Source organism: Orbicella faveolata, unplaced genomic scaffold (assembly GCF_042242905.1).
Source record: "Orbicella faveolata isolate gen_17 unplaced genomic scaffold, um_ofav_v1 contig_3, whole genome shotgun sequence".
Taxonomy (NCBI): domain Eukaryota; kingdom Metazoa; phylum Cnidaria; class Anthozoa; order Scleractinia; family Merulinidae; genus Orbicella; species Orbicella faveolata.
In genome coordinates, this window is record NW_028301558.1 from 13327647 (window position 1) to 13352594 (window position 24948).

At 38.5% G+C, this 24948-nt stretch overlaps 2 protein-coding genes across 2 annotated transcripts; one reads left to right on the plus strand and one right to left on the minus strand.

The window, feature by feature from the left end:
* Positions 1-558: 558 nt before the first annotated feature.
* LOC110048297 (uncharacterized) lies at positions 559-2604 on the minus strand. Its single transcript, XM_020754084.2, has 3 exons — positions 2432-2604; positions 1478-1618; positions 559-1046 (listed from the first exon to the last, which is right to left on the minus strand). Exons 1-3 carry the CDS (start codon positions 2543-2545, stop codon positions 960-962), a joined length of 342 nt encoding a protein of 113 aa, XP_020609743.1. The 5' UTR covers positions 2546-2604; the 3' UTR covers positions 559-959.
* A 47-nt stretch (positions 2605-2651) lies between these two features.
* On the plus strand, positions 2652-24948 carry LOC110048296 (AP-1 complex subunit gamma-1-like). The gene is made up of 25 exons (XM_089298106.1): positions 2652-2765; positions 4453-4677; positions 4985-5109; positions 5529-5585; positions 5753-5837; positions 7163-7259; positions 7518-7594; positions 8016-8111; positions 8505-8585; positions 9099-9197; positions 9741-9796; positions 10341-10454; positions 11076-11216; positions 11755-11809; positions 12653-12775; positions 14188-14274; positions 14801-14928; positions 16326-16430; positions 17001-17104; positions 17461-17492; positions 18037-18181; positions 18298-18456; positions 18992-19155; positions 20023-20121; positions 23226-24948. The coding sequence occupies exons 2-25, from the start codon at positions 4477-4479 to the stop codon at positions 23319-23321; spliced, it is 2526 nt and encodes an 841-aa protein (XP_089154232.1). The 5' UTR covers positions 2652-2765; positions 4453-4476; the 3' UTR covers positions 23322-24948.

The following is a 24948-nucleotide window of genomic DNA, read 5'->3' on the forward strand; positions in this document are numbered from 1 at the left end:
TGCACACTACGTTGGAGGAATTTGAAAAACGGAGGGTTTACTTTGAAAATTCCGTTCACAGTACGCTGGGGGAATTTAGAAGCACGACAATCACCAATCATTTTGGATTTCTGTTTAAAAAAAAAAACGCGAGCAGTGAAATCACATGATTATCGCGAGGTCATCGTTTTTATTTAACTCCGTTTTCAAAATGTTTTCCGTCCACACAAAAACGAAAAGCCGGCGTTTTTAAATTCCTCCGGTTTGAAGGTCGTTTTCGAAAGGCTCCGTTTTCGTGACGGATTAGTGTGGACGGTAGGCCGAACCGTAGAAATAAAGCTGCGTTTTCAAATTTCCTCGGCGTAGTGTGGAGGGGACCTGAGTTAAACGAAACCCATGTTCGTATTTGACTATTTTTCTGTGCAACTACCGCACACAAAGACACTAAAACAGCAAATACAATTCACATCCCTGATCGGCTCTAATCACCTGTGAACTGGTTCTCACTGCTTAGTGAGCTAGCGTTACAAACTGTACGGCTATCTAGAGATGTACGGCAAACAAAGAAAACGTGTTACGTAAAGAAAAATATCCTGTTTAATTTTCTCGGGAAAGTAATCTTACTTACATTCTCTGGCTATAAAACAGTATTAAATAAAGTTAATAAAACTCATTTTTCTTCTCAGCAGAGAAAAATAAAGGACACCCAAAACTGTTCAAGATTACTTTTTGCTAATTCTGGTTTTTTGCTGTTGTTGTTTTCAACTGTTGTTGTTGTTTTTCGTGATGAAAAGAAGCCTGATTTAAACTTTCCCAATCTTACCAGATACTCATAGAATTCATGGGTACCATTCATGCTTTCATCCCTTTACAACATAGCATTTTTCCTGAACCATCAAAATCCTGATTGGAACAAGCTTTGATGAGCAGATGGGCGAAGTTGTGTACGTTCCCTTGCATTGTTAGCATTTCATCAACAGCTACAGATTTGCGATGTTTTCGACAGTCTCTGACAGTTCTTCTTGAGTAACATCTTTATTCGATGGAATGAGTTTCTCTTTATTGATCTGCACGAAAAGAAATGAAAACAATGTCAGCTGAAATGAAATGCACTATGCCATAGCTTAACATGTAGAACAGGTGACAAGCCTTATTTGTCAAATGATCTTGATTGCCATAGCAATTGATAACATTTGATAACAAAACTTTGAAACTTTAACTTAAACTTTTCTTTTCTTCTTTGAAGAACTGGTGTTGGAAATTTAATTATTATAACTATCATTACGTCTGCCACATTTTTTAGGTCTTAGCGGGACACTTCTCTAACCAGTTGAAGATCAACTAATTCTCACCACCAGCAGGTTTGACTTTGTGTTGAGATTGGTAGAAGAAAATAGATTCTGATCAACATTTGAGCTCAACTGGTTGCACATTAGATGTGTGCCTAGCCAGAGTGGAAGAGTTCCCAAAAGAGCTTTCTTTTTTTCATTATCTTTACCTTATCACACGATTGCTGTTCTGTCATCTTGACTTTTGAATCAGTCACACCTGGACTTTTAGCCTCAATCAACAGTGTGTTGTGGACAGCTGTAAAACTCTTGTTGATCTCCTCAATCTGCTGGAACGTTTTTTCTTTTAACTGTAAACAGAAGAAACGATATCAACAAACATTATACACTGTATGTCTACTGTTCCCAGGTTGTGCGAGGGTGAATAATGCTATCCACTGTGTTAATCACTATTCAGTGGGTAAGTTGGAATGTAGATTGTAGAGACCTATAGAAGTGTAAGAGCTCCTTAATCAGATGTAAAGAGAATCAAATATTAACTTCATAATAAAACCAACTATGATATTCACTTGATGGTAATTTATCCAGTGGATGTATTACCAATCCTTTGAACAACTGGATCTTAGATTTCAATTCAAAACTTACATCCAACCGCAAACCCTTTGTCTTATCTCCTACTCTACTGTTTGTTGCACTGTTTATCTATAAAGCTCCTCATTGCATGCTAAGGGGTGGGGGGGTGGGGGGGGGGTGCTTGCCCTGCCGGCTTTTCCTCATTCTGCATTTTTTTTTGTTTTTCCCAAATTAAGGGGGGGCCTGGGTCCCTCCCCTAGATCTGCCACTGCTGATTTTCCTCTAGCTTCCACTCTGCTGTAGGTTTTCCCCCCTTTTCATCACTTCCCACATGCCATCACCAATCTTTTATCAATTCTCATAGAGAATTTCTTTTCCTTTCCTTCATATTATACCCTGTTCCGTCTCCTACGTTGCACCCAAAACAGTCAAAGGAATCTAAATGTGCATCATCATGGGTCACGAAGACCAGTTATTAATCAATTCATCTGCGATCGGATTACAACATTGAGTTGCATTTGTGAGTCGAGGAAAAAGACACAAGAAGCTGAAACGTTCCTGGACGTTATTAGTTCCTTAGATAATCCTACCTTCTTTTTAGGGAGACTGTTGTTCTTGGCCTTTCTGACACCAGAACTGTTTCTTTTTCTCGTCTGAAATTTATTTTTCAGCTTCAATTTCACGTGTGTTTTACCGGGCGCCATGTTTTTATGCAATATTTAAGAGCAACACCGCTACTCAAATGAACTGCTTTCTCGTCTGCATGGCTTTGTAACATCCGGGCTTTTACAGCCCGAGTCCCTCCCACCGCACTTGCGCATAACCGGTCCCGGCCATATTCTCCTTGTCTTCGTGGAACGTGGAGTGGTTTCTCTGCTGATTACCTTCTTTGAGGGAGGAGTTTGATCAAAGTTCCTTGATCAGGTAAGTGGTGATCATGTAGATAGCATCTCCTTTTTCTGACCTTTCTTTCGAGCTCTGTTTGGAGGTATATCTCTCTTAGGGCAGGCGGAAGAAGTAGACAAGCAATGCGATACTCGAGTTAAACTTCACTTCATTTGCCGGATTTCACCCGAAAATGTGCAATTTTAAACAGGAACTTTGCTCAAGGGACGGTTTATCAGTTCGTGCTGTAGACTTTTTATGGCCAGTACTTTGTTAAGCATGTTTGTAGTTGGAACATTAAGCGTTTACTTAAAATCAGCTTACATGTAGTTTTTGTAAACGGGCGAATATTGTGAGCTGTGCACTTTGTAAGTAAAGTACTTTAGATAATATGTAAAGTTAAATTACTCTTCTTAGATGAATACGTTGATGTGCACTATCTGAGAGTCAGTACAATTTTCGACAATGCGCACGTAATTGTGAAGCAAATCAAAGTTTTAAATTAATTTTATAGTTGCTATGTTATGTTCTACGTTAGCGGCCGAGTTCAATCCAGCGACAAGGCAACATAAGACGGAATCATGCTGAATGTTGCTAATTTCTTCAGTTTTTTGATTTTGCTTGTACACGAAAACCCGTTTGTGTCAGTTGAAATTAGTGGGTGATTTGATTTTTAATTCATCAGGCAGAAACTGAAACTCCAAGGGTAAGCTCAATGTTAAATTAGTGTCATCAGTGATGGTTTTCTGATCATTTCAAATTTAATTTGCTTAATTTCTTAACAGTGATCTTGCAGTTTGCTGGAAAGGAATACTGATATGTGATCGTTTGGTTGTAAATAAAAAAAGGCATAAGCAAGTGCTTACTGCAAGGTGTAATGAAAATCATATCTGTTAGTTTGACGCTAATCTCAATTTTCCTGTCACGTTAACAATGTTTCACTCACAGAACCAGAACTTTTGTTTCCAAATGAATTTGAATGGAAACAAGCTGAGAACACTAGGTGAAATTGCCACTGATTTTTGCAAGTGTGCTAAAATATATCATTTATTGCCAAGGATCAGAGTTGCAGGCAATGTGGAGGTGTTTACATGTGACAACTGACGCCTACTTCCTGCAGAAAACGAGTTACCACTTATGACTAAATTTTAAAAGTTATTTAAAATTCCCTTGAGGCAGAAGTACACTGTATCTCATTCTTAGCTGGTATCAAAAAGGGAAGCTCTAAATTTGATGTCTGCAAGTGATGGTTAATGCTTACAAGCTCTGGAAGTCTTTCCAAACTCCATCACAATCATGCATGAAATTAATGAGAAATCTGGATTTATTGACTGCTCGAAGAAAGAGGATTTACAATTGAAATAATCAGTGATTTTCCTTTCTGTTGTTTGCAATAGTTTCTAAATGAATAAAAATATTATTTCTATGCGTTTTTTTCAAGTTATACAGGCATACAGATCTATAATCACATGGCATATGTAGAGAAAAAATTATCCACCTTTTTGTTGTCATTACCGAGGGCAAAAAGCTCTTACAAGCTACATGCTCATTTTGTCGCCTGTTATTTAGTTAAACTGTCGTGTAGATGAAATTAAGTATACCATGAGGTCAGCATACATCAGACTGATATGGCCACAGGACAGGATTGTGAGAAATATGCCTATTGTAAATCTTGTACAAGTTTTTATAATGTTTATGGCATGTAATGTGATTCATGTTTTAACAGAAGCTCCGGAGTTAAGGCCTAATCATGCCGGCTCCAGGGAAGCTGAGAGACCTGATACGAACAATAAGGGCCGCACGGACAGCTGCAGATGAACGAGCAGTGATAGCCAAGGAGTGTGCATACATTAGAGATTCTTTCAGGGAGGAAGATAATGATTTTAGATGCCGCAATGTTGCCAAGCTGCTTTACATTCACATGCTGGGATATCCTGCACACTTTGGTCAGGTGCGATTATTACTGGAGCTGCCTCCAATCATAATTATGACAACAACCAATGAAAAACAAATGAAACGGATCAAAATCTGCCAATCACAACCCACAGACGTTACTGCAAAAACTCTCTTCAATAATATGGTGTATTTGTTTAAAGTTTAGAAAGGTGTAGTCTGTTCAAATTCTGGAAATTAGAGTAAGATAAAAACTTGGAAATGAAAGAGTTTCCTTTAATTTTGGGTTCTGAAGAATAGTGTGACTGAATCTTTCCCGGAACTGTTTACCCATTTTTTATTGAACATCATTTATTTTTTTGTAGCTGGAATGTTTAAAACTGATTGCCTCACCCAAGTTTACAGACAAAAGAATAGGTTATCTAGGTGCCATGCTTTTATTGGATGAACGACAAGATGTTCACCTCTTGGTCACAAATTCTCTGAAAAAGTGAGTACAAGACAAAGTACAGTGTACACGTACGTTACATTGTGCTAAAAAGAAATCTCTTGGTTTCTTGTTTTGATAGGTTGTTAGGGGTTCTATAGTTGAACTTTTTACACTTTAGTTGTTATTCTTGGAAGCTGTTTTTGTAAAGAAGATTAATATGCAAATTTCAAAAGCTTCATGTAATAGTGCACAATGTACATGGCAACATCAAAAATCTTGGAGGCTTGAAAACATAGCATTAAAGAACATATGAACATATGTGGCGATTTCATTCCAGATTAGAGTCATCTGAGACTAAAAAGAATTCACTCTCAGATGATGTAGCAGAGGTCTGTAATGGTTGTGATCGCTAACTTCACACGAACATAGTATTTTTAATTAATAATTATGTGTAAATGTCATTTTGTTTCTTGTTTTAGCGATTTGAGTCATTCAAACCAGTTTGTGCAAGGTCTTGCACTCTGCTCTTTAGGAAAGTAAGTTAAATACATTCCTTTTTCGTGAGTGTAGTGCAGATTGTATATTTTGAAAATCGTTTTCTAGTTGCATATTTGTCCAGCTGTGCAGATTGGTCAACCTTTAACATTTTGTTTTATCCATGTGTTACATTTGACATGTATTTTTGTCATCCTTCCTGTCATAGCATTTGCTCTCAGGAAATGAGTCGTGATTTAGCAGGTGAAGTGGAAAAGCTGCTCAAGTCCACAAATTCCTACCTAAGGAAAAAAGTAAGTGTAGATTGAGTCTGCTATGTCTAAAGTTGATCTTCCCCTCGACGTACCGGCAGTTGAAAAAGAACTTAAGCAAGCTCATCAACATGTGCAGCTAACCAGTGCACCTTGAAAATTTTCTCAGCTCTTTTGTTTGGTAGTGAAATTTGAGCTGGTGGAAAGCTCCTTTTCACCTGGTAAAATTAGCTAGTGGGTGGGTCTTAGCTACAGGTACATGTACAACTTTGTTTCCCTCCTCATGATCTGGCAGGTTGAGATACCAATTTGTCTGTATCCATTCATACACGTGGGTGGAGAGAGGCACTGTTAGAGTATTTAAGGGCCCATTAACCAATACATGCGCTCACTCGCACGGGTTTCTAAGGGGGTGAAATTTCATTCCGGTTACTTGCCTTTGCCTGAGCAAGAAACTGATTCAAACAGTTCGGTAGTGTGCAAATTTGGCTACGTATTACATGTTTTTCCTTTGTGTTTCACACAATGCCACATAAAAAAGTACAAGCAGAAGCAAAATAAGAGAATAACAGAAAAACAAGTGCAAAAGAAAAAGAAAACTATCTTTGTGTGGCTTTTGTGTGATCTTATCAAAGTGCCACTGGTAGAGAACTGCACAAGCGCCGATAGGATAACTTCGGAAACCCTTCCAGTTTCTTTTAAATGTTAAAGGAAATGTGTTTTTTTTTTTTAATCCAGCTTTTTTTGATGAGTTACGATTTATGCCAAGGCTGGAAATATAGCTGCACATTCCTTTTGTGAAATTTTTGCCTTTTTCAGAAAATTATGAATTTTTCTATATTTTGAAATCCCAAAATCGGACCTTTTAGAAATGAAACAAAATCTATGCATAGCATAATGAAGATTAACATTAAATCAATGAAAAAAATTCTGATTAAGTGATATGCCTGGGAGCCTTTACATTTTTTCTGGAATTAATCACATGACCATGGGCATGACCTGATGTCATCATCACTGGTGTTACTGATCATGAAAAAGTTAAACACAAGAAATAGCTCTGAACTACAATGTAGCTAAAAATGATGAGGTTATATGAAAATGAATTTTCCTTAGCAATGGCTCAAAAAGGTCAGTTAATGGGCCCTTAAATTGTAATTCCCGAGAACACGATGCAGTGACTCGAACCAGGGTTCAAACGTAGATGACCCTAACACAAACCATTAGGCCTTGTTGTTGCCTATGTAAAGGTGCAATGTCTTCAGTCAGTGTTCATTTGCAGAACATATGTACCTTTTAAAGTGGAAATTGTTTGTAATCCATAAATTTTGAGTTTGTACATTCTATAATGTTTTCCCTTTACCTTTCAGGCTGCACTTTGTGCTGTGAGAATTGTCCGAAAAGTACCTGAACTTATGGAAGTGTTTGTTCCTACAACAAGATCTCTTTTGAATGAAAGAAATCATGGTTAGTTCTTACACATTTGAGATTTGAATTGAAAACAGTTGGAGAGTTTAAGACAAAGTATAACTATGGCTCTGAATCGTCTTTAAACAGATACACTGTTTCCGCATTCTTTTAAACTAATACACCGTGGCACTTTCAGTTGTAGTGGAGATACACGTAGGTGTTTTTTTTCTTAGTAATGATATCAAACTGTGGGAGAACATGCTTTACCAGATGTGCATGTAGTGTTAACTATTTTGTTCTTGATTTCTTTATCAGGTGTTTTAGTGTGTGGAGTGTCCTTGGTTACAGAGATGTGTCGTGTTAACCCTGAAACACTGTCACACTTTCGAAGGGTAAGTGAATGTTAGGCTGATGTGTAAACCTGTCTAGTGTACCATTCAACAATACTTTTTTTGTGAACTGTGTACAATACAGTGATGTGAACCTTAGTTAGTATTCCTACAAGAATTGGTACATCAAGTCTCAGAGTGCATGTATATATGTACATGACATGTACATGTAAACCAAGAATGTAAAACAAAGAAGTGACAGTAACAGCAGCTGCCATTTTATCTCTAATGTTAATTAGATGCTGATTTATAACTACGTTGTTATTACTGATATATGTATGTGGAAGAAGCAAAAAGCCTTTAAAACTCTTGCTCTCATCGTTTCACTGTCTTCGAAAACGACTTCCAGATTTTGAGATAATCTTGCACTTGGTTGCATGGCTCTACCTCCCCAAGAGTCTTACTTAGTTCATATTATTTGCAGCACGTTCCAATATTGGTCAAGACACTAAAGAACCTTGTGATGTCAGGATATTCTCCAGAACATGATGTCTCTGGAATTAGTGATCCATTCATTCAGGTATTGTACAGATTCATTGTGGTAAACATTTAACTATTAAAAACCTGTGATAAAAATATTTCTCAACCACACATTGAAAAAATTATGTTATGAAATGACTACAGTTTTGATGCTGAGCTAAATGTAACCTCATTATTGCATTTTATAGATACGTGTACTAAATAAAATGATAGTTAATCACAGAGGAATAAAAGTGACAAAAAAATGTTCTTTCAGTCAGCGTTTCACACCAATGGAGTCAGCTTGTGTGTTTGAACTTGGATTATGTTCTTTTATGGATAGCACTCATTACAACCTTTTTGCATGCGCATGTATATTGTGTTCATGACAACAAAATTTCTTTCATTTGTGTAATATTAAGTTTGTGGTGATGTTGTAGCTATCTTTTTGCAGGTTAAAGTTCTGCGACTCTTGAGAATGCTCGGTAAAGACGAGGAATCAGTTAGTGAGCAGATGAATGATGTCTTGGCTCAGGTTAGTAAGTAATTCCATAAGTGATCAAAGTATAATTTCTCCTTACTAGATCAATGTATTGATGAGAGGTCTACAGACGAGAATATAGAATGTCATCAACTGTGCAGTGTTGTCTTGATGTATCTTCAAATTATCAAAACTTCATGTAACATTGAAAGATATGTACAGTGTATATCAAATTTTATGGAGTTAACAACAGCGACAACTGGTCTGATCTTTGCGGTCAGTGGCATTTTGATGTGCACATCCACAGGGATTCAGCTGGCTGCCAGTAATTGAAGTTCCTAGATGTCTTCTGCACCCAACCTCCATTTTTCAAGGCAGTTTTTACTAAGTGAAGTGAACAATAGTACAGTGTACAGCTCTCGTGTATCTGAAGAAAGAATGCGATATATTAATTATTCCATCATTTGTCTGTAGACTTGTACCTCTAACCTTGTACATGTATGCACTAGTACTAACATCTACATTCACTTTGTTGATGTTCTTGGTCTATTTTTTGTACATTGACAGGTTGCAACAAACACAGAAACTAGTAAAAATGTTGGAAATGCCATCCTGTATGAGACAGTTCTAACCATAATGGATACAAAATCTGAGAGTGGCCTCAGGGTATGTCTATTGTTTGAGTTACATTAGGGTTTCACTCTTTCAGATTTGCCACTCCAGTGAAAACGGCCTTCAAGGTTGTAGCCCGGGTTTCTGGCTCTTTGACCCTCAGAAAATCATAATTTTCATCTGTCATCCAGAGGTCGTGGGTTCAAGTCCCACTCTGACCACTCAGCTGGAGTGTTTCTTGGTAGACCCCAGTTCAACTCCTCAGTCACGTTTGTGAATAGCCAACTGGTCTGCCTCCCGCCAGTTGGGATTTTTAAGCCTGTTATGTTTATTTGCAATATTTGTTTCTTTCAGTTCAAGTGGCATGACCAAAAATTAGCTAGTTGTAGCTAATTGCATCAACCACTATGAACATTCAACAAAAATTGAACTGTCCCAGAAATTTTACTACCAAAAGCTAGTGCATACATGTAGTCTGTCCAAAGCTCTGTCTTTGAGGAAATCATTAGTTAAACTGTGTATAAATCTGTTGTATATATGTGACATGGTTTAATGTATATTTAACTTTCCTTACCTTAAGTTTCTTTCCACTTTTAGGTTTTAGCAATCAATATTTTAGGACGCTTTCTTTTAAACAATGACAAAAATATAAGGTGAGATAAATATATATATATATATTTTTTTTTCCTTACAATGCTTGTAAATCCAAGAATGATGACAGAAAATGACAGTATACAAGCATGTACAATCAACAAGGTCTCTCTGCCCCTGCTGGTCAGACTTAACAAGCCAGAGGAATCCTGTTTATAAATGTAGTTAAGGTCTAGACCATGGGGTTCTGACCAGTCAATCTTTCTGCAGATACATGTAGGTTTGGCCTCGTATCCTTTAAATTATGCTCGGCTGTCCATCTAAGAGTAACATTAGGGATCTTTTAATAGAGGTTTCTGTACAGAGCATGTGATCAATCAAGTGCCATCTCCTGATAGGTCATGCCACAAACAAGGAAGAAATTACCTTTTTTGTTGTCGTAACTGAGATTTAAATCCCATAAATGGAACACTGACACCGACAATTGCTATGCCTTGTTAGTTACATTTGTAAATTATGTTTCCATTAGCTATTGTGAAGTAAGAGTTTGTTTTTAAAAAAAAGCTGATGTTGTGTTGGCTTTGTGCTTGCTATTCTGTGTTATAGATATGTTGCTCTGAACACACTTTTAAAGACGGTGCATGCAGACTACAATGCTGTTCAGAGACATCGTACTACAATTCTAGACTGCCTGAAGGATCCTGATATCTCTATCAGAAGGTACTTGCAGCCCTTGCTAACCTTCCATGTTCCTGTCCCTGCCATCCATGATAAAAGCACTCCCCTCTCCCCAAGCATTTTATAGCTAGAAGATTAGGTGAACCTTGGTCAGACGTTATAGGAAACTGTTGAGAATGGCCACAAAATTTGTGATATTTTAATAGGTTTTTCCCCTGACGTTTCCTTTCTTTCATTTTCTGGCTATAATCCAGCCTTTTCATTTCCCTTTTTAACCCTGACATTTTTCTAGAATTGTGTTGCAAATTTGTGTACACTGTGCCCCTAGTCTTGTATTGCACTGACAGTCAGTTAGAATAAGGGATTATGTAGGGGAATATTTCCAAGATGTTCAAAAATACAAACAATTTTGCAGTGAATTATCTCTAAAACTTTTGTTGCCTTTTGTTGCCTTTTGTTGGTCAGTAAGATTTTCGCCATTTTTCTTGAACACAATCTTCACAGCAGAAAAATAATATAGTCGGTTATCATTAACATATTTCGAAAATGGAATGCCTTTTTGCATATTTCATTGTCACGAGCTGACATGCTCACCTTTAAACCCAATGAGCACACAGTTACATAGCCTTCTGGCATTACATCACATTGTCCTTTTATTTTCAGGCGAGCTATGGAGTTGTCCTTTGCTCTGGTAAACTCTAGTAACATTCGTGGCATGATGAAGGAACTACTGACCTTCCTGGTCAAGGCTGATTTGGAGTTCAAGTCCTACGTCACCTCAGAAATCTTCTTAGCAGCTGAAAAGTAAGAACTTCTTCCTGCATCAAAGAGAAAGCCTCTTTTTCATTGCACATATACTTAGCTCATGATTTATATAGAGGATATTGTGTGGTGGCAAGAAGATTATGAATTTTATGTTCGAGTGGCAAGAACAATACCGCGTTTGCTATGCTCACTAGTGGGATAGTGTTTTTGCCACAAGAACATAAAATTCATATCTATGAGCTAACGTGAAGATTTCCGAAGATTCTCCAAAACTTGTGCGAAGGTCACATGAATATTGCCGTACATTTTCCAAAAATTTCTGAAGACTACCGAAGATTGCCGAAGACTTTCAAGGAAGACCCGAAGATGTTTCGATCATACACCAATGAATTCAAGCACAATTTAAGAGACAAACTTGATATCAGTGAAATCATCGATATCTTCACTAGTGGGGATATGGAAAATATGCCACCCGAGTCCCGGATGTGGTTTTGTATGAATTTTACCACTGGTGTATTTTCCAGTAAAACACTTGTGTCTATACAATAATTACTGTTATTTTGCATTGTGTTTCTAGGTATTCTCCAAACAAGAGATGGCACATTGACACCATGATGAAAGTTCTTACTACAGTGAGTGCAATAATCTTATCTCCAAACCTCCATCATAATTTGGAAGTTACACAAGGGAAAATAAAATGAAAAGAGTTCTCAGGAATGTTCATTTACAAAATGTTGTTACAGAGACTAATTGCATTAGCCATTGCTGAACTATCCAAAAACCTTAAATGACTCAGCTGAGTGTTTGAGGTGTTAAATAGGGACAACAAAAGTCATTAAGTTTAGTCTGTGAAAACTAGGTGTTATCCTTGAGAAGTCCTTGAATTTTGTCTGTGAAGTTGTATGAATTGTGATAGTGACATTGACCATTGTGTGTAAATGTGCCCAATGATTAATGATTTTGAGACACTACTACATTTTCTGACAAAAGGAATGATCGTTACATTCTGCAATATGAGGGCTCCTACCAATGGTTAGTTCAGTTACTACATGTTTTAGTGAACTCAGAGTAATCACACAAGTTTTAAAGATGGCTCCTGTACTGAACACCAGTTCAATTTGAAATTACATATGTAAAAGCATGGTAATCTCTGAGGTCCAGTTCATATTATGTACATGTATGAATCAAATCAGTAACAAATTTAAAGTTAGGAAGTACTTGAGAAACTCTTTCTTTCTTTCTTTTTGCACTTCAACTACATGTATGCAACAAATATGCAAGCATAGAACCAACTAAAAAAAAAACAACAACAACAACTTTGCCATTGTTGTTTTATAATCCTACATTCCGAGAAGTTGTCTTCGTCCTGTGTCTCAAAATGACCAGTTGTGGTGGCAAGTAACATAAACCTGTTGGTCATACAGTGTAGGTTCTTTTTGGTCTCTGTTTCGTTAATTTCTTTCATCTTGTCCTAGGCTGGAAATTTTGTTCGTGATGATGCGGTACCAAGCCTGATCCATCTAGTGTCAACATCCAGTGAGCTGCAAGCTTATGCTGTCCAACGGCTGTTTAAGGCCATGCAAAACGACATAAGCCAGGTACTTTCTTGAAAACGATGTTATCAACAAGTTTATTTATGTGATGGATGCACAGCTGAAAGCATGAACTTATAAAACCTTTTTTGTTGTTATAATGTAGCTACAGGGACTGGGAACGTTTTGACTAAATTTCTGTTAGCAAGAATTTTTTGCATTTGTGCTTGATGATTCTGCTGGAAAATCCCTGTTGCGGTTCAATTTTACCTGTGGTTCAGTTTGATATTTTCCTTTGTTTCATGTACATTATTAATTCAACATTGTATCTTGCCATACACTGGTCAGAACAATGGAGATATCGAATTGTACCAAAGGTAAAATTGAACCAAAACATTCACACTAGATCTTGAGATCATATAATTAATAAATAATTTTACATAGGTTTTTAATAGATTTTTAATTATTATACATGTCTATTTAAGAGGGCAGCAAGTTTATTAGTTGTGAAACTTTTAGGTGTTACCCTCTATAAATAAAGATTGATTGAGTGAGTGAGTGAGTGATTGATTGATTGATTGATTGATTGATTGATTGAAGGAGTTTTCTAGCCGAGGGTAAAGGGAAAAAAATTGCTATTACTCACTGCATTTGTGTGCCTCATTTTGTGTAGCACTGGCATCCATTCATCACTTAAGGTCATTCCCCTGAAAAAGAACGCACAATAGATTTGCATTCAAATTTTGCCTGTTGGTCTCTTACATCAAGAGAACTTAAATATTGAAATAAAAAAGAGGGGGTCCCCATACTCGTTTAGGAGCAGGAAGACCCTCAGTAAAACACATAATTCCTTACATTATATGCTTTTAGAAACGTCTAAATCTAAACCACTCACTTTACGCTTTGTGAGAGCAGAAAAATTGGGAGAAAGTTAAGCAAGAAATACAACAATGGATGTACTGCATCAATGTTAAGGAGTAATTTGATGTACGTTTTATGATAAAGGCACCCATATTTAGTCGACAGGGATTCAATATGTTCCAAGCATGCAGTGTTGAGGGCACATCTTATCGTTTATGAGTGCTTGGTATGCTCTCATTTTCAGTGATAATTTGTTACTCTGCAATAGAAATTGGTCTATATTCACTGTATGGAAAGGTGATAGCTGTTTTCAAACTAAGTAAAAAAATCGTTAGGTCCCCGTACTCGTTTCTGAGAAAAAACGATCATTTGTCTCTCGCAATCCAAACCATTTAGAAAAAGCCACCATTTTGTATGTGCATGCGCTTGCGAGCACACGCTAATGACTCGAAAATCATGCGCAGTAGGGATGCACAATGCAATTCTGAGGAAAAACCTTAACTGATTTGGATTGCTTGGAGTAAATCTAACGCTTCCATTATAGAATAGTGAGAGCTAATATCTTTCAGCATTTAAATTGAAGGTTTCAGTGTTGTATGTGTTTGACTTCCTTTCAGCAACCAATGGTCCAGGTAGGTTCCTGGTGCTGTGGAGAGTATGGCGATCAGTTATTTGTCGAAAATGAAGAGGATGAATCTCTCAATGTAAGTTGAAATTGCAGGTGACGTGTATGATTAAAAATGAAAGCTTTTGCAAGGATGTCTAAAGGTTGCTGATCTTACAATCTTTTCTAAGGAATTGGAAGAATAGAGTAGCAGGGTACCCAGCTGAGTTCACAAAGTTGATTGTGATTTTTGTCGCGAGCATTTGACAACCCTGAGAGTGTTTGTAATAAAGAAAGTACAAAGAAGCAGGACAAAGTTAAGGATGACACGACTGCAGGGGTTTATTAACATTTTCAGCAGGGGAGCAACTGGTTTTCACAGACAGGCAAAATATTTTGAACTGAACTTTTTTATAATAAAAATTTTCCTCTTCTTGGTCAAACCAGCTGGGCAAAATCATTCTCACACCTGGTCAATTTGCCCGGTGCACGGCCCATAATGTAACCCCTGAACTGATGGAAGCTATTTACATTGGCAGGCTTTATGTTAACGGTGTCACCTTGTTAAACTATATGCAGTTTTCACATGTTAATGTAATGTTTCAATTTGCCAATGTTATTTCTAGCTCACTGAGAATGATGTCCTTGATGTACTCGAGAGCGTGCTCTACAGCTCACATTCTACGCCTGCCACAAAGAATTATGCATTGAATGCTGTCATGAAACTTAGTACACGCTTTACTGCTACTATGGAGTAAGTACCTGATGACTTACGACGTGTTGACAGGTTTTCTGTACATTGTTTTGGTGAGCATAGAATGAACTTTCAAATGTGTAGAATTAGCGTTTCTACAGGATTAAAAAAACGCTAAATGTCTTACACTGGTTTTTATGAAGAACTCTCATTCTTTAGTCACAAATCTGATGCACGAAAAATGTCCAGAGATCGATGTTCAAGGGGTCCTCTACTGTCAGGGCTGTCAGTAGGTTTCGAGTCACCTTGATCTTCACACTCGTAACAAACTTGTTTTCTTTTGAGTGAATTGTATCAACAACAGGCAAGTTCACCCATAACATCAAGGGCCCATCAAACATACTCAGTTGCATCAGCTGTTGAGGGTTATCAATCAATTAAGATGATATCTGCAGAACAATCGAGCAATAATGGCAAAAATAAAGTTACCAAAAAAACCTCATAGCATGGTAATATTTTTGAATAAAGGTGAGAAGATCTTATCGAGAGGTAAGTTTTCAAGCTGACCCCGCGAGAGAAATTGAACTTGAAGTTATCCATATTTCAATTAAAACGGATATTTCGCGTCTGTTGAAAACACAATAACACACGCATTAAGCATTCTTACGAAGTTTGACTTTAAATCTCTCGAGAATGCTTGGGGATTTAATCGTGGGGTCACCTAGAGAAATGAATTACAGTGAGATGTTTTGAATAGTATTCAAAAAGTTACTGTGCTGTGAGTAGATTTTTAGTAAATAATTTTTGTACTTATTGCGGGAACTTTGGATGGAATCCGTCTCAATCTTTCTTTGCACTCACTCTTGCACAAAATAAGAAATTACGACAATGAAAATATTAAAAGTGAAAATTAGAGTACTAGCTGCTTGGAATAACCATAGGGGCTAGCAGAGCCAGGCAGCCAGTTAACATCAGCATTAACTAGAAATAAAATACAGGTCAGCAAGAAAACTGAAGCACAAATGCACACTAAAGAAGAAAAGAAGAGGAAAAACGCTATTTCTACGCTATGAAGGAAGTCTAAAATGCAATATTAGGAGTTTACAAATCAAAGTCTTACTCAAAGCAACAAGGAATATGGCCCTTATTGACAACCCTGATTGTGATGAAAAATTTGTCTACCTCAACATCTTTACTGGCAACTGACTGACTGACAGACAGACAGACAGACAGACAGACAGACAGAAAGACAGACAGACCACCCATTCCATGGATCTAGAGTCTGTTCCACTACTTTGGATATCATGGTTACCGAAAAGGAAATGTATGCTAAAAGTACATGAAGTTGAGAGTCAGTTGACGATATGGTTTACTGAAAGAGGCTCACAGATCACAGTAGAGCAGAAGTAGGGGATTAAGTTATTTTCATGATCACTGTGTTTTGGTGTTATTTTCAGGCGGATTAAGAATGTTATCAACCAATTTGAAGTGAATATGGATGTTGAACTGCAGCAAAGAGGTGTGGAGTTTGGTTCTCTCTTCAATAAACATGACAGTATGAGGTGAGTATGCTTTATATGAAGATGTAATGGCTGGTGCACCACACCCCAGATGCAGATGTTTGGGTTGTTTATATGCATGGTCTGCTCAGGGTTCGTTACTCTTACAGTGCTTCTCCCCAACCTAGGAGTTTAAATAGGTCCCAGGTAGCTGTGGAGTGCTTGTAGTGACTTCGTGCTTCAGAAACCGGAGTTGAGGGGTGTGGTAATGAGCCATCACGATCATCTGATACCTGAGCCCTACAGATTGGTCCCAATCCTAGGGTTGGAACAAACCATCTGCAATAAAAGGTCATCCTTGGGACTAAGTCTACTGGTCTGCTTGCTTGAATGTGTAATGCTCAGCGTGACACTGAGTGACAGGGTCATACACTCAACAAACACACTTCTGAATGTACCAAGGTGATGTCAGGAAGTGGCCATTTGAAAAAGACAACTCCTCACTCCGGAAATTATCAAAATTTTCATTGAATTTTCATTGAATTTTCATTGTATATGTAAAAAGATTCAGAGTCACCGCTTATACATGTAGCTGTGACTGTTCATTGTAATTTGTTGATTTTTAAACCTCAGATCTGCTCTGCTGGAGAAGATGCCTGTCATGGAATCTAAACTCTCTCCTGAGCCAGTCACAAATGGAGAAGTGCCATCACAACCAGAGGTGGAAACAAAACAAGGTACCATGTCTGCATGTTACATTTGTGTGTGTTTGTCTGGGGCGGATCGAAGGTGGTTTCGGTCGAACCCCTAAATTTTTTTAAAAAAAATTAGACATTATAACACGCTGTGTTGACTTCAGAATGCAGGATTCCAATTTTAAAAAATATTCAGGGGGAAGATGCTCCTGGACCCCCCTACAGGGGACTGGATTCAGCGGTCCGTATCTCGAACCCCCTTACACATATACGTACATACATAACTTTATTTTGACTCGAATTTCGAATCTCTAAAATCCTGTATTAACCCCAGTTTGTGTACATTAACTTTTTCTTTCCCAAACTCAGAATATTAATTATCTCTTTCTGTATTGCAGCTGTGGTGGAACAGAAACCTCCTAAACAAGGGGTAAGATTGCGAGAAAGTCAATTTGCAGTTTTATTTTTATTCACTTAGGGAATAGTATTATGTTTTCCTAGTGATTGTGCTATAAAAAAACATTATCCTGCTTTCCTGAATTCCCCTTCTCTTCCTCTTTCCTGCGCATTTGCTGATGTCCATGAAATCCTTTGGAATATAAATCGTCGTGTGCTTTCCCTGTGTTTGGAAAAAGTTCATCTGTTTTTGGGAATATTTTAAAAAGCTAAAAACGCGTAGATCACATGAAACTCATCGATAATGATTTTGAAGAAGAGTGCTTTACAAATGACAGGAATCGATTAGGAAGTGAAAATGACTTGCGATGGTTAACACGGAAACAGATAAGAACATGAAAAACAGAAAAACGATGCTCTTTTCGTTGTTTACAACATGGCCCCATGCGCCCAAGGACACGAAGAGAATTGAGCGAGTGTGAGTTGTTTGCAAGATGGAGCTCATTAAGGCTTTACTTGAAGGAACTTTACTTGTATTACCTCTGAATTGCACTCCCTTCATTCCCTACAACGTCCAGTCTGAAACCCTGTTGGATCTACTTGGAGGAGGCCCGACACCAGAACCCGCACCCGCCCCAGTCCAACCTCCGGCTCCAGCGGCCTCATCAGGCGGGGACCTCTTAGATTTATTAGGGGATCTGGACCTAGGCTCAACAAATGCAGGTCAGTTGTACCAAATTTCTCTTCTGTCCACTATACCATCCCTTTATATTTTCTTTGCGCGATTTTAAGCAATTAGTAAAGGCTAAACTATTGACATCTTTATTCCTCACGTCCAGGTCCTCCTCCCATGAACATGATGGCGCCGTCACCAGCAGTTCCTAACTTGTTAGATGGTGGGGGACTGCTGAATCCAGCTCCATCTGGAATGCCGGCTCAGCTTCAGCTCAATCATGAACCGATCGCTCCTCAGAATCAAACTCCAAACTTCTCTTCTGGTTTGTATATTAACAAGTCTTATCACTTTTCTCACTTTCAAAATGTAAAGTTACTTGCGAATTTCTTCTCTGTAATTGAACGCTCCACTTTGGTTATTAACGCTCTCTCGTGGTATACCATAGACACTTGTATTTTCTCAGTATGCACACTCGCCTGAAGACTCGTGTTTACACCAAGAAAATACAAGTGACTCGTGGGATATTTCATGGTATACCACGAGAGAGCGTTGTATAACTATTTTATACCATGCCTTAGAAAATACAGTGGCCAACACAATCAATGCGACATACGCGCAGCGCATGATGGGAAGGTTGGGTGCAATACCGTCGAATATACAACGGCTTTCCTGTATTCTGATTGGCTGTGGCATGGTATAAATATTTAAATGCTTGATGTGATCTTACGCTTTCTTAAGCGTCGCTCGCCATATCAGATCTGAAATTTATCCTTGATCACGACATGACGAATAACTGTTGTGTTGATAACCGAGTTATATAATGTCGGACTCACTTGATCTCCTCTTTGTGTTGATAGGTTTTCCGTCCATAACAGCCTTCGAAAACAATGGTTTAAAGATAAACTTTGGGTTTGAAAAAGTTCCTGGTAATCCGTCTAACGTAGTGTCGATCATGATGACGGCTACAAACTCGCTCGCTCAACCCATGACTGAGTTTGTGTTCCAAGCAGCAGTACCTAAGGTGTGCAGGCAGTTTTTCTCTTCGCTTCGTTTGAATGATAAGAACCTTACGTAAATCGTAATGGCAACAGCAACGTCGCCAAGCAAAAGATTTATGAGTAGAACAGTAACTTTGCAACTGTGTTGTGTTGTCTACTCCTAGCCACCCTTAATGAAACAACGACGCAGGGTTCGTACTTAAGTTAAAAGTCGGTGTATTCAATTCAAGGCCTTGAAAGTCCGTGAAAACCATATTGGGTCGTTGAAAAACCTTGAACTTTTTTGTGTGACGGTTTCCATGTAGAACCATAACTAAAAACGATTTAGACTTGAACAGATCCAGCAGGTATCCCTCAAACCTGAGCATCTCCTGTCACGTTCTAATGGTATGTTTTTAGTGTCCCGGAATGTCCTTGAAAGGTCCTTGAATTTTAGTCCAAGAAAGAGAACAAGAGAACGAACCCTGACGACGTGAAATGGCCAACATCTGCGTAGACGGAGAACGTAAATCATAACTGCGAATTTTTTGTCCGTAGTTTGAATTTGACAATTCGTCTACGTGTTCATACTGAATAAATTTACAGTTTAGGTAGTTACGAGATTCTTATTAAGTTAAATATAAATTCCTGTGACTTAGCCGGACGTTTTTGACAGTTTTACCGGTTAACACTGATTGAAATTGGGACACAACAAATCTTGTGTGTGGCACCCTGAAGGAAATAAGTGTAACTCATAAGTTGAAAAGCGTGTTTTAAAGTGCGACTCAAAAAAACCACTAAAGTCGAGGCGTCTTGTTTTATTGTCCTCGCAAGAAGGCTCAAAATATGTACTTAATAAACCTTGTGTCGTTGTTTTCTGTAATTTGCCCCTCGTTTGTTTTTATACACAGACATTTCAGTTACAGCTTCAAAGCCCGTCTGGTAATGTTGTACCACCCAACAATTCAGGCGCTATTAATCAAGAAGTCAAAGTAGCGAACCCTCAACAGGTAATCAATGCAGCTGTGCGTCAGTTAAATGTGATGGAAATCTAGCAGATGTAGTGTTCGCGCGTAACGCCAGTGTAAGTAATGCTCATATAACACAAGCACCAGGAATATTGACGTTGAATACACGCACAGGCTACTACTCATGAAGCCTCTTCCTGGCGTTCTGTTAGTTGGGGCACAGCGCGAAAAACGGGGAGCGAAAATAGGGGAGAAGCGCGGCGAGAAAAAGACTTCTCCCCTATTTTTTCGCTCGTCCTTTTTCGCGCTGCGCCCCAGCTAACTGAACGTCTGGAAGAGGCTACTAATCATGTGCGACACTGATCTCGTTCCATGAGGTCGTGATCGTTTTGGTCAGAAACGGGACCTCTGGGCAAAATCGGAAAATGAGCCACACAACAATTAGTCACGGCGGTTGCTCTCTGTACGCTTGTTCAGAAACCATGCACCCAATCAAACGGGAACCGGGATTTTCTGTTGCTGGTTTTTTATTTTTATACAGAGCGTTGGGTGTTCGGTTACCGCTGTCCGAAAACGCGAGGGCTCTGGGTCGAGATTTTGGTGTGATTTAGGCATGAACGTCATATTTACGCATGCTCATTTGAAGCCTTTTTTTTCTAAGATTGTTTAACCACTGGCACGCACTTGTATTTGCTCTTGCGCATACTTTCTAAGTTAGGCAGGTTGTTCGGTTCCCTTCCATTTGATTTTTGTTTTAATTTCTTTATATTTTTGTTCCTTCGCCTGTGTTAACTGTTTTCTATAACCATCCTGTCGTTAAGTGAAAACTACTGTTTTCCTTCCCTTTGACGCGGAACTCTGCTGAAAGGAAATCTATATTTGATTCTTGCCTTCAGCTGAATTGGCTTGTCAGACGCTACACTCGATGCTTATATCGTGTGTTGTATGTTGCGCTTAACAGCAGCCGGACTGATTTGGCTCGGTTTCATCGTTGTTATCTTTCCGAAACAAAAACGTGACATTCAAAACTTCGTTAATTCCTCCCCTTTTCATTCAAGTTGAGAACCTTGTTATTTAATTGTAGAACGCCCATCCTTGCGGTAGAGTGGTTTTGGAAAGAACATTTGTTTGAACACCTTTAAGATAAACACGCGTTAAGATTCTAGATTGTCCACTGAGCTATTTTCAGCTTCGCCAGCGGCACAACACGTGTGAAGCGCTCTTCTCAGCGTACAGGATGTAATATTCTACCGTGTCAGTTGAGTGGGTATATGCACGTGTTTTTGGAGCGCGTTGTCAACGTGTCTCAACGCGACAGACGCGCTCGGTCGAACATATTGTTTTTTCACACGTGTAGAGATTTGCCCTTGGCAGGTAGGAGCGTCCTAGTTGTTTTACGACCGCTCTTCCGGAGTTAAATAATGTGCGCCCTTTGTTTCTACTGCGGTAGGTGTGCAGGTCTTTGTGTCTTGCGGTATCATGTCATCCTGTGGTTCTGTTGATGTCGACAGCACTATTCCTGTTTTCCGCTTGTTGCTCATTGTTTGCGGTTTGTTGCAAGTGTTGTGTTTCTCGCTGCGAACAATCAACTTCCTCGGTTGGACAATTAGACGCATTGTCTGAATATTATGTAAAACAGTAATCAATTGTTGTTTAATATAGCCACGCCGGGCGCACTTGATGCTGGTTAACCGAGTTTTAATAATAAAATTGCATTAATTTTACATTCGCGTACCCGGCTGTATTGGGCGCGCTTCTTCTGTTCATATACCCGGCCATATTGTCTCTTTCTTGCCGCAGCTTCTTGGCTGTTTTTTTAGCTGCAACAGATGAAGTGAAGTAAACACCAGTGGGTGTTAATGAGTCGTTCAGCCCCGAAGTAGTTCGAAACAATAGAACAAAAGTAATTTGCTATCAAAGAGAAATATTAATCTTGAAGTGTATGCCAAGTGCCAAGATGTTGTTTAAACACGAGGCCTACATCGATTTTGTTTCATTAAACCATGTGATAACCAGACGAAAACTCTTGTGACGGCAAGCAAGACATGCGACAAGTATCCGCCTGTTTTGTCAGCGAACACGTGAATTGATCTGAAAGTGAAACTACTAGATCAAACTTCGAGTGACACTTGTGAGTAATGTTTTCCCGTGGATACAGAGAATTCTGTTTATTTTGTTCTTGACTTTCAAATGCAAGATCACCGTTAATAGAAATTTATCATTTTTATAGTAGAACCCCGCCCTAACCCCAGAATGTTAAAATCGCTTTTTTCTAGAAAAAAATCTCGGTCATGAACAATGCCTTCAATACACTCCCTTTTTATATAAGAATGTTGTTCTTCCGGCTGAGGCCGAATATTCTTATTTTTCTTCCGATTTTAGGCCTAAAATATCCTTGTGAATATTCTTAGATTACAGCGTATGACAATTCTGTTTTCGAATGTATTTGGTGTCTGGATGGTATTGAAGTAATTTTGGAGCCAGCCTGCAGGCATTAAAGCTTGATATGACGCACATAACTTCTTGCGGAAATGTTATTAGTATCGAACATACAGCTAGTACTGTTTTTGTTGCTTTTTGGCTAGTTTTGCCGTTTAGACAAAGGAGTACTATTATATGGTCTAGTTAAAAACATATTGAATTGTGTTTTAAATTTTCAACGCAATTATATTCTTTTCAAAATCTCAGCCTCGTGTTTATCCTTAAAATATTCTTAAAATTTCGTAAATTTTAGTCTTTTAGAATATACTCTTATTTAAAAAGAGTGTACCGTTGTAAGATAATAGTTTGACACTGACTATTTTTGGATGTTTGTTCAAGACGTTTCGGCTGGTGCTTGAGCCTTCATCAGTTAAAATATTGACGTTAGTACGCGTGATTCAAAACCATTATCTTACAATGTTAGCTCCTGACTATCACTTCTCCATATTTGTAACGCTGTATTTAGTTTGTAAATTGTGCGTTGTACTTACTATTTACAACACTGCACACGTGTCGCTTAACCCTTTACCAACGCGAAAATGTTTTGTTTGAGTCGCGGTGGGTCAATTGAATTATCAAAACGCAGCTCAAACGCAGTTTTGTAATAGTTTAGTTCCAAGACTGAAAAAAAAAAAAACTGAAATACTGTCCCCTTGTTTTCACAGCAACCATTACGTATGAGAATAAAAGTGATGTACAAGGTGAACGGAGCTCCCGTCAACGAACAAGGAGAGGTGAACAGCTTCCCCCCCGGACTCTGACGAGCAACCGTCCACCGCCAGACAGGATTATATGTAGAAATTATATTTTGTACGGTAAATGCTTATCGATGTGTATTCGGCAATCATAGGTCTGGCTGTCTGTAGATTTGTAGAGCTTACACTGTAAGGACTGTAGGGAGTCGACGGAGAAGCGCGGTAAGGAAGGCTTGCCATTGATAAATGACAGATGTTCAAATTCTCCCAACTAATACTGTAAAGAATGTATGGGGATTAGGAAAGGAGAATTTATGTGTTGACATCAGGACCTTAAAAACCAAGTACAGGTTGAAAGTAGCGTTGGTGATTGTCAAACGATATGATTTCATGGTACTTCACCATGTTGCAGTAAATGTCGACGGCGCTCGAGTCTAATCATGGAGACTGTTGTAGCGCTGTCTTGTTCCGTACCTCTACAGAAGTTAGCGTACCGGTTTATTCCTACTCCTTACACAAATCACTTTACCCGAGGGGTATGGGAAGTTTTCCATGTTCTGATGCGAACTTCCCCCACCCCTTGCAATTCAAACGCTTTCACAGCTATGTGAAATCATGTTACTGAGGAGGACTTCTTAGGAGGAAGCTGTCTGGTGGGGGTGGGGGGATAGGGGGAATTGAGCGGCTCCGTACGAAAAGTAGTTAGTCTACAGCCAGACCGTAATGGTTGCTGCTTATAATTAGATGACTAGCAGAGAGAAAGATAGAAAGAAAAAGCAAGTACACAACAAAGAAATCGGACAATTGTAATTTGAAAAGGAAAAAATAGTAATTCCAAAATGATGCTTGAATACTCATTAAATGTTTCCGACCACTACAAGGCACACGCGTTGTATTTTACGGTAATGTACAAGTTGTGTATTTGGCGCACTGGACAATTCATTCGGCTGAAAATGCGCATTCACTGGTTATTCATAGCCATTTATTCCGTCTCTAGAGTTGTGTGATAGATAGTAAAATGGCTTCCTGACGACCGTTTAAAACTGAATCCAAAAAAACATGTGCATATGCCGCTTGGTTTGGTCTTCGATTACTGTTCAGACGCAATCCCCATAGCAAGTGAATGCTTCCACAAGAGGCGGAAAATTCTGCGTGTGTCTTAAGTATAGACTAGGAAAACATAAATTAGGTGGGTAGAGCCGAGAAAGGTTTGTGTCCAGTGGTCATGAGATACAAATGTAAAATTGTAGCGCACACGCACAGGTTACTACTTACGTTGGAACTTGAAGATGACCATGTAGTCCACAAAGATCCAGCCGTTTGATTTCGTGTTACAATTTCGTGCGAAATGAAATTAGTGATAGCCACTGTTTTGTCTGAAGTTCATTTCAAGACGTTATAAAGCCAAGGTAAATCTTAAGATAGCGATTAATTCGCAGGCAAAATATGTCGGTTAGATTAACCGTCTTGCAGTGGAAGGACTGCGGGTGATTTTTTAAGTACAGGATAATTTTACCGCACAGGTTTCATGTTTTGGTTCTTGCCAGGCAAGTCCGAACCAGATTGTGAATTCTGTAAAAGTGTAGACACGGTGAATTGTAGCCTTTTTAACAAATTGACGTTGAATCTGTAAAACCTGATGTGAAAATAAAAAGTCAGTGTTTAAAAACATTAAAATTCAGTGTTTTCCGGA

Bases quoted from the DNA above. Each gene is read 5' to 3' on its own strand.
- LOC110048297 (XM_020754084.2), bottom strand. From the start codon at position 2,545: ATGGCGCCCGGTAAAACACACGTGAAATTGAAGCTGAAAAATAAATTT. The intron at 1,619-2,431 runs GTAGGATTATCT...TTCTGTTTACAG, and splicing joins ACAGTCTCCCTAAAAAGAAG to TTAAAAGAAAAAACGTTCCA. The intron at 1,047-1,477 runs GTAAAGATAATG...CTTTTCGTGCAG, and splicing joins AACAGCAATCGTGTGATAAG to ATCAATAAAGAGAAACTCAT.
- LOC110048296 (XM_089298106.1), top strand. From the start codon at position 4,477: ATGCCGGCTCCAGGGAAGCTGAGAGACCTGATACGAACAATAAGGGCC. The intron at 8,586-9,098 runs GTTAGTAAGTAA...GTACATTGACAG, and splicing joins TGAATGATGTCTTGGCTCAG to GTTGCAACAAACACAGAAAC. The intron at 18,457-18,991 runs GTTTGTATATTA...TTGTGTTGATAG, and splicing joins AACTCCAAACTTCTCTTCTG to GTTTTCCGTCCATAACAGCC.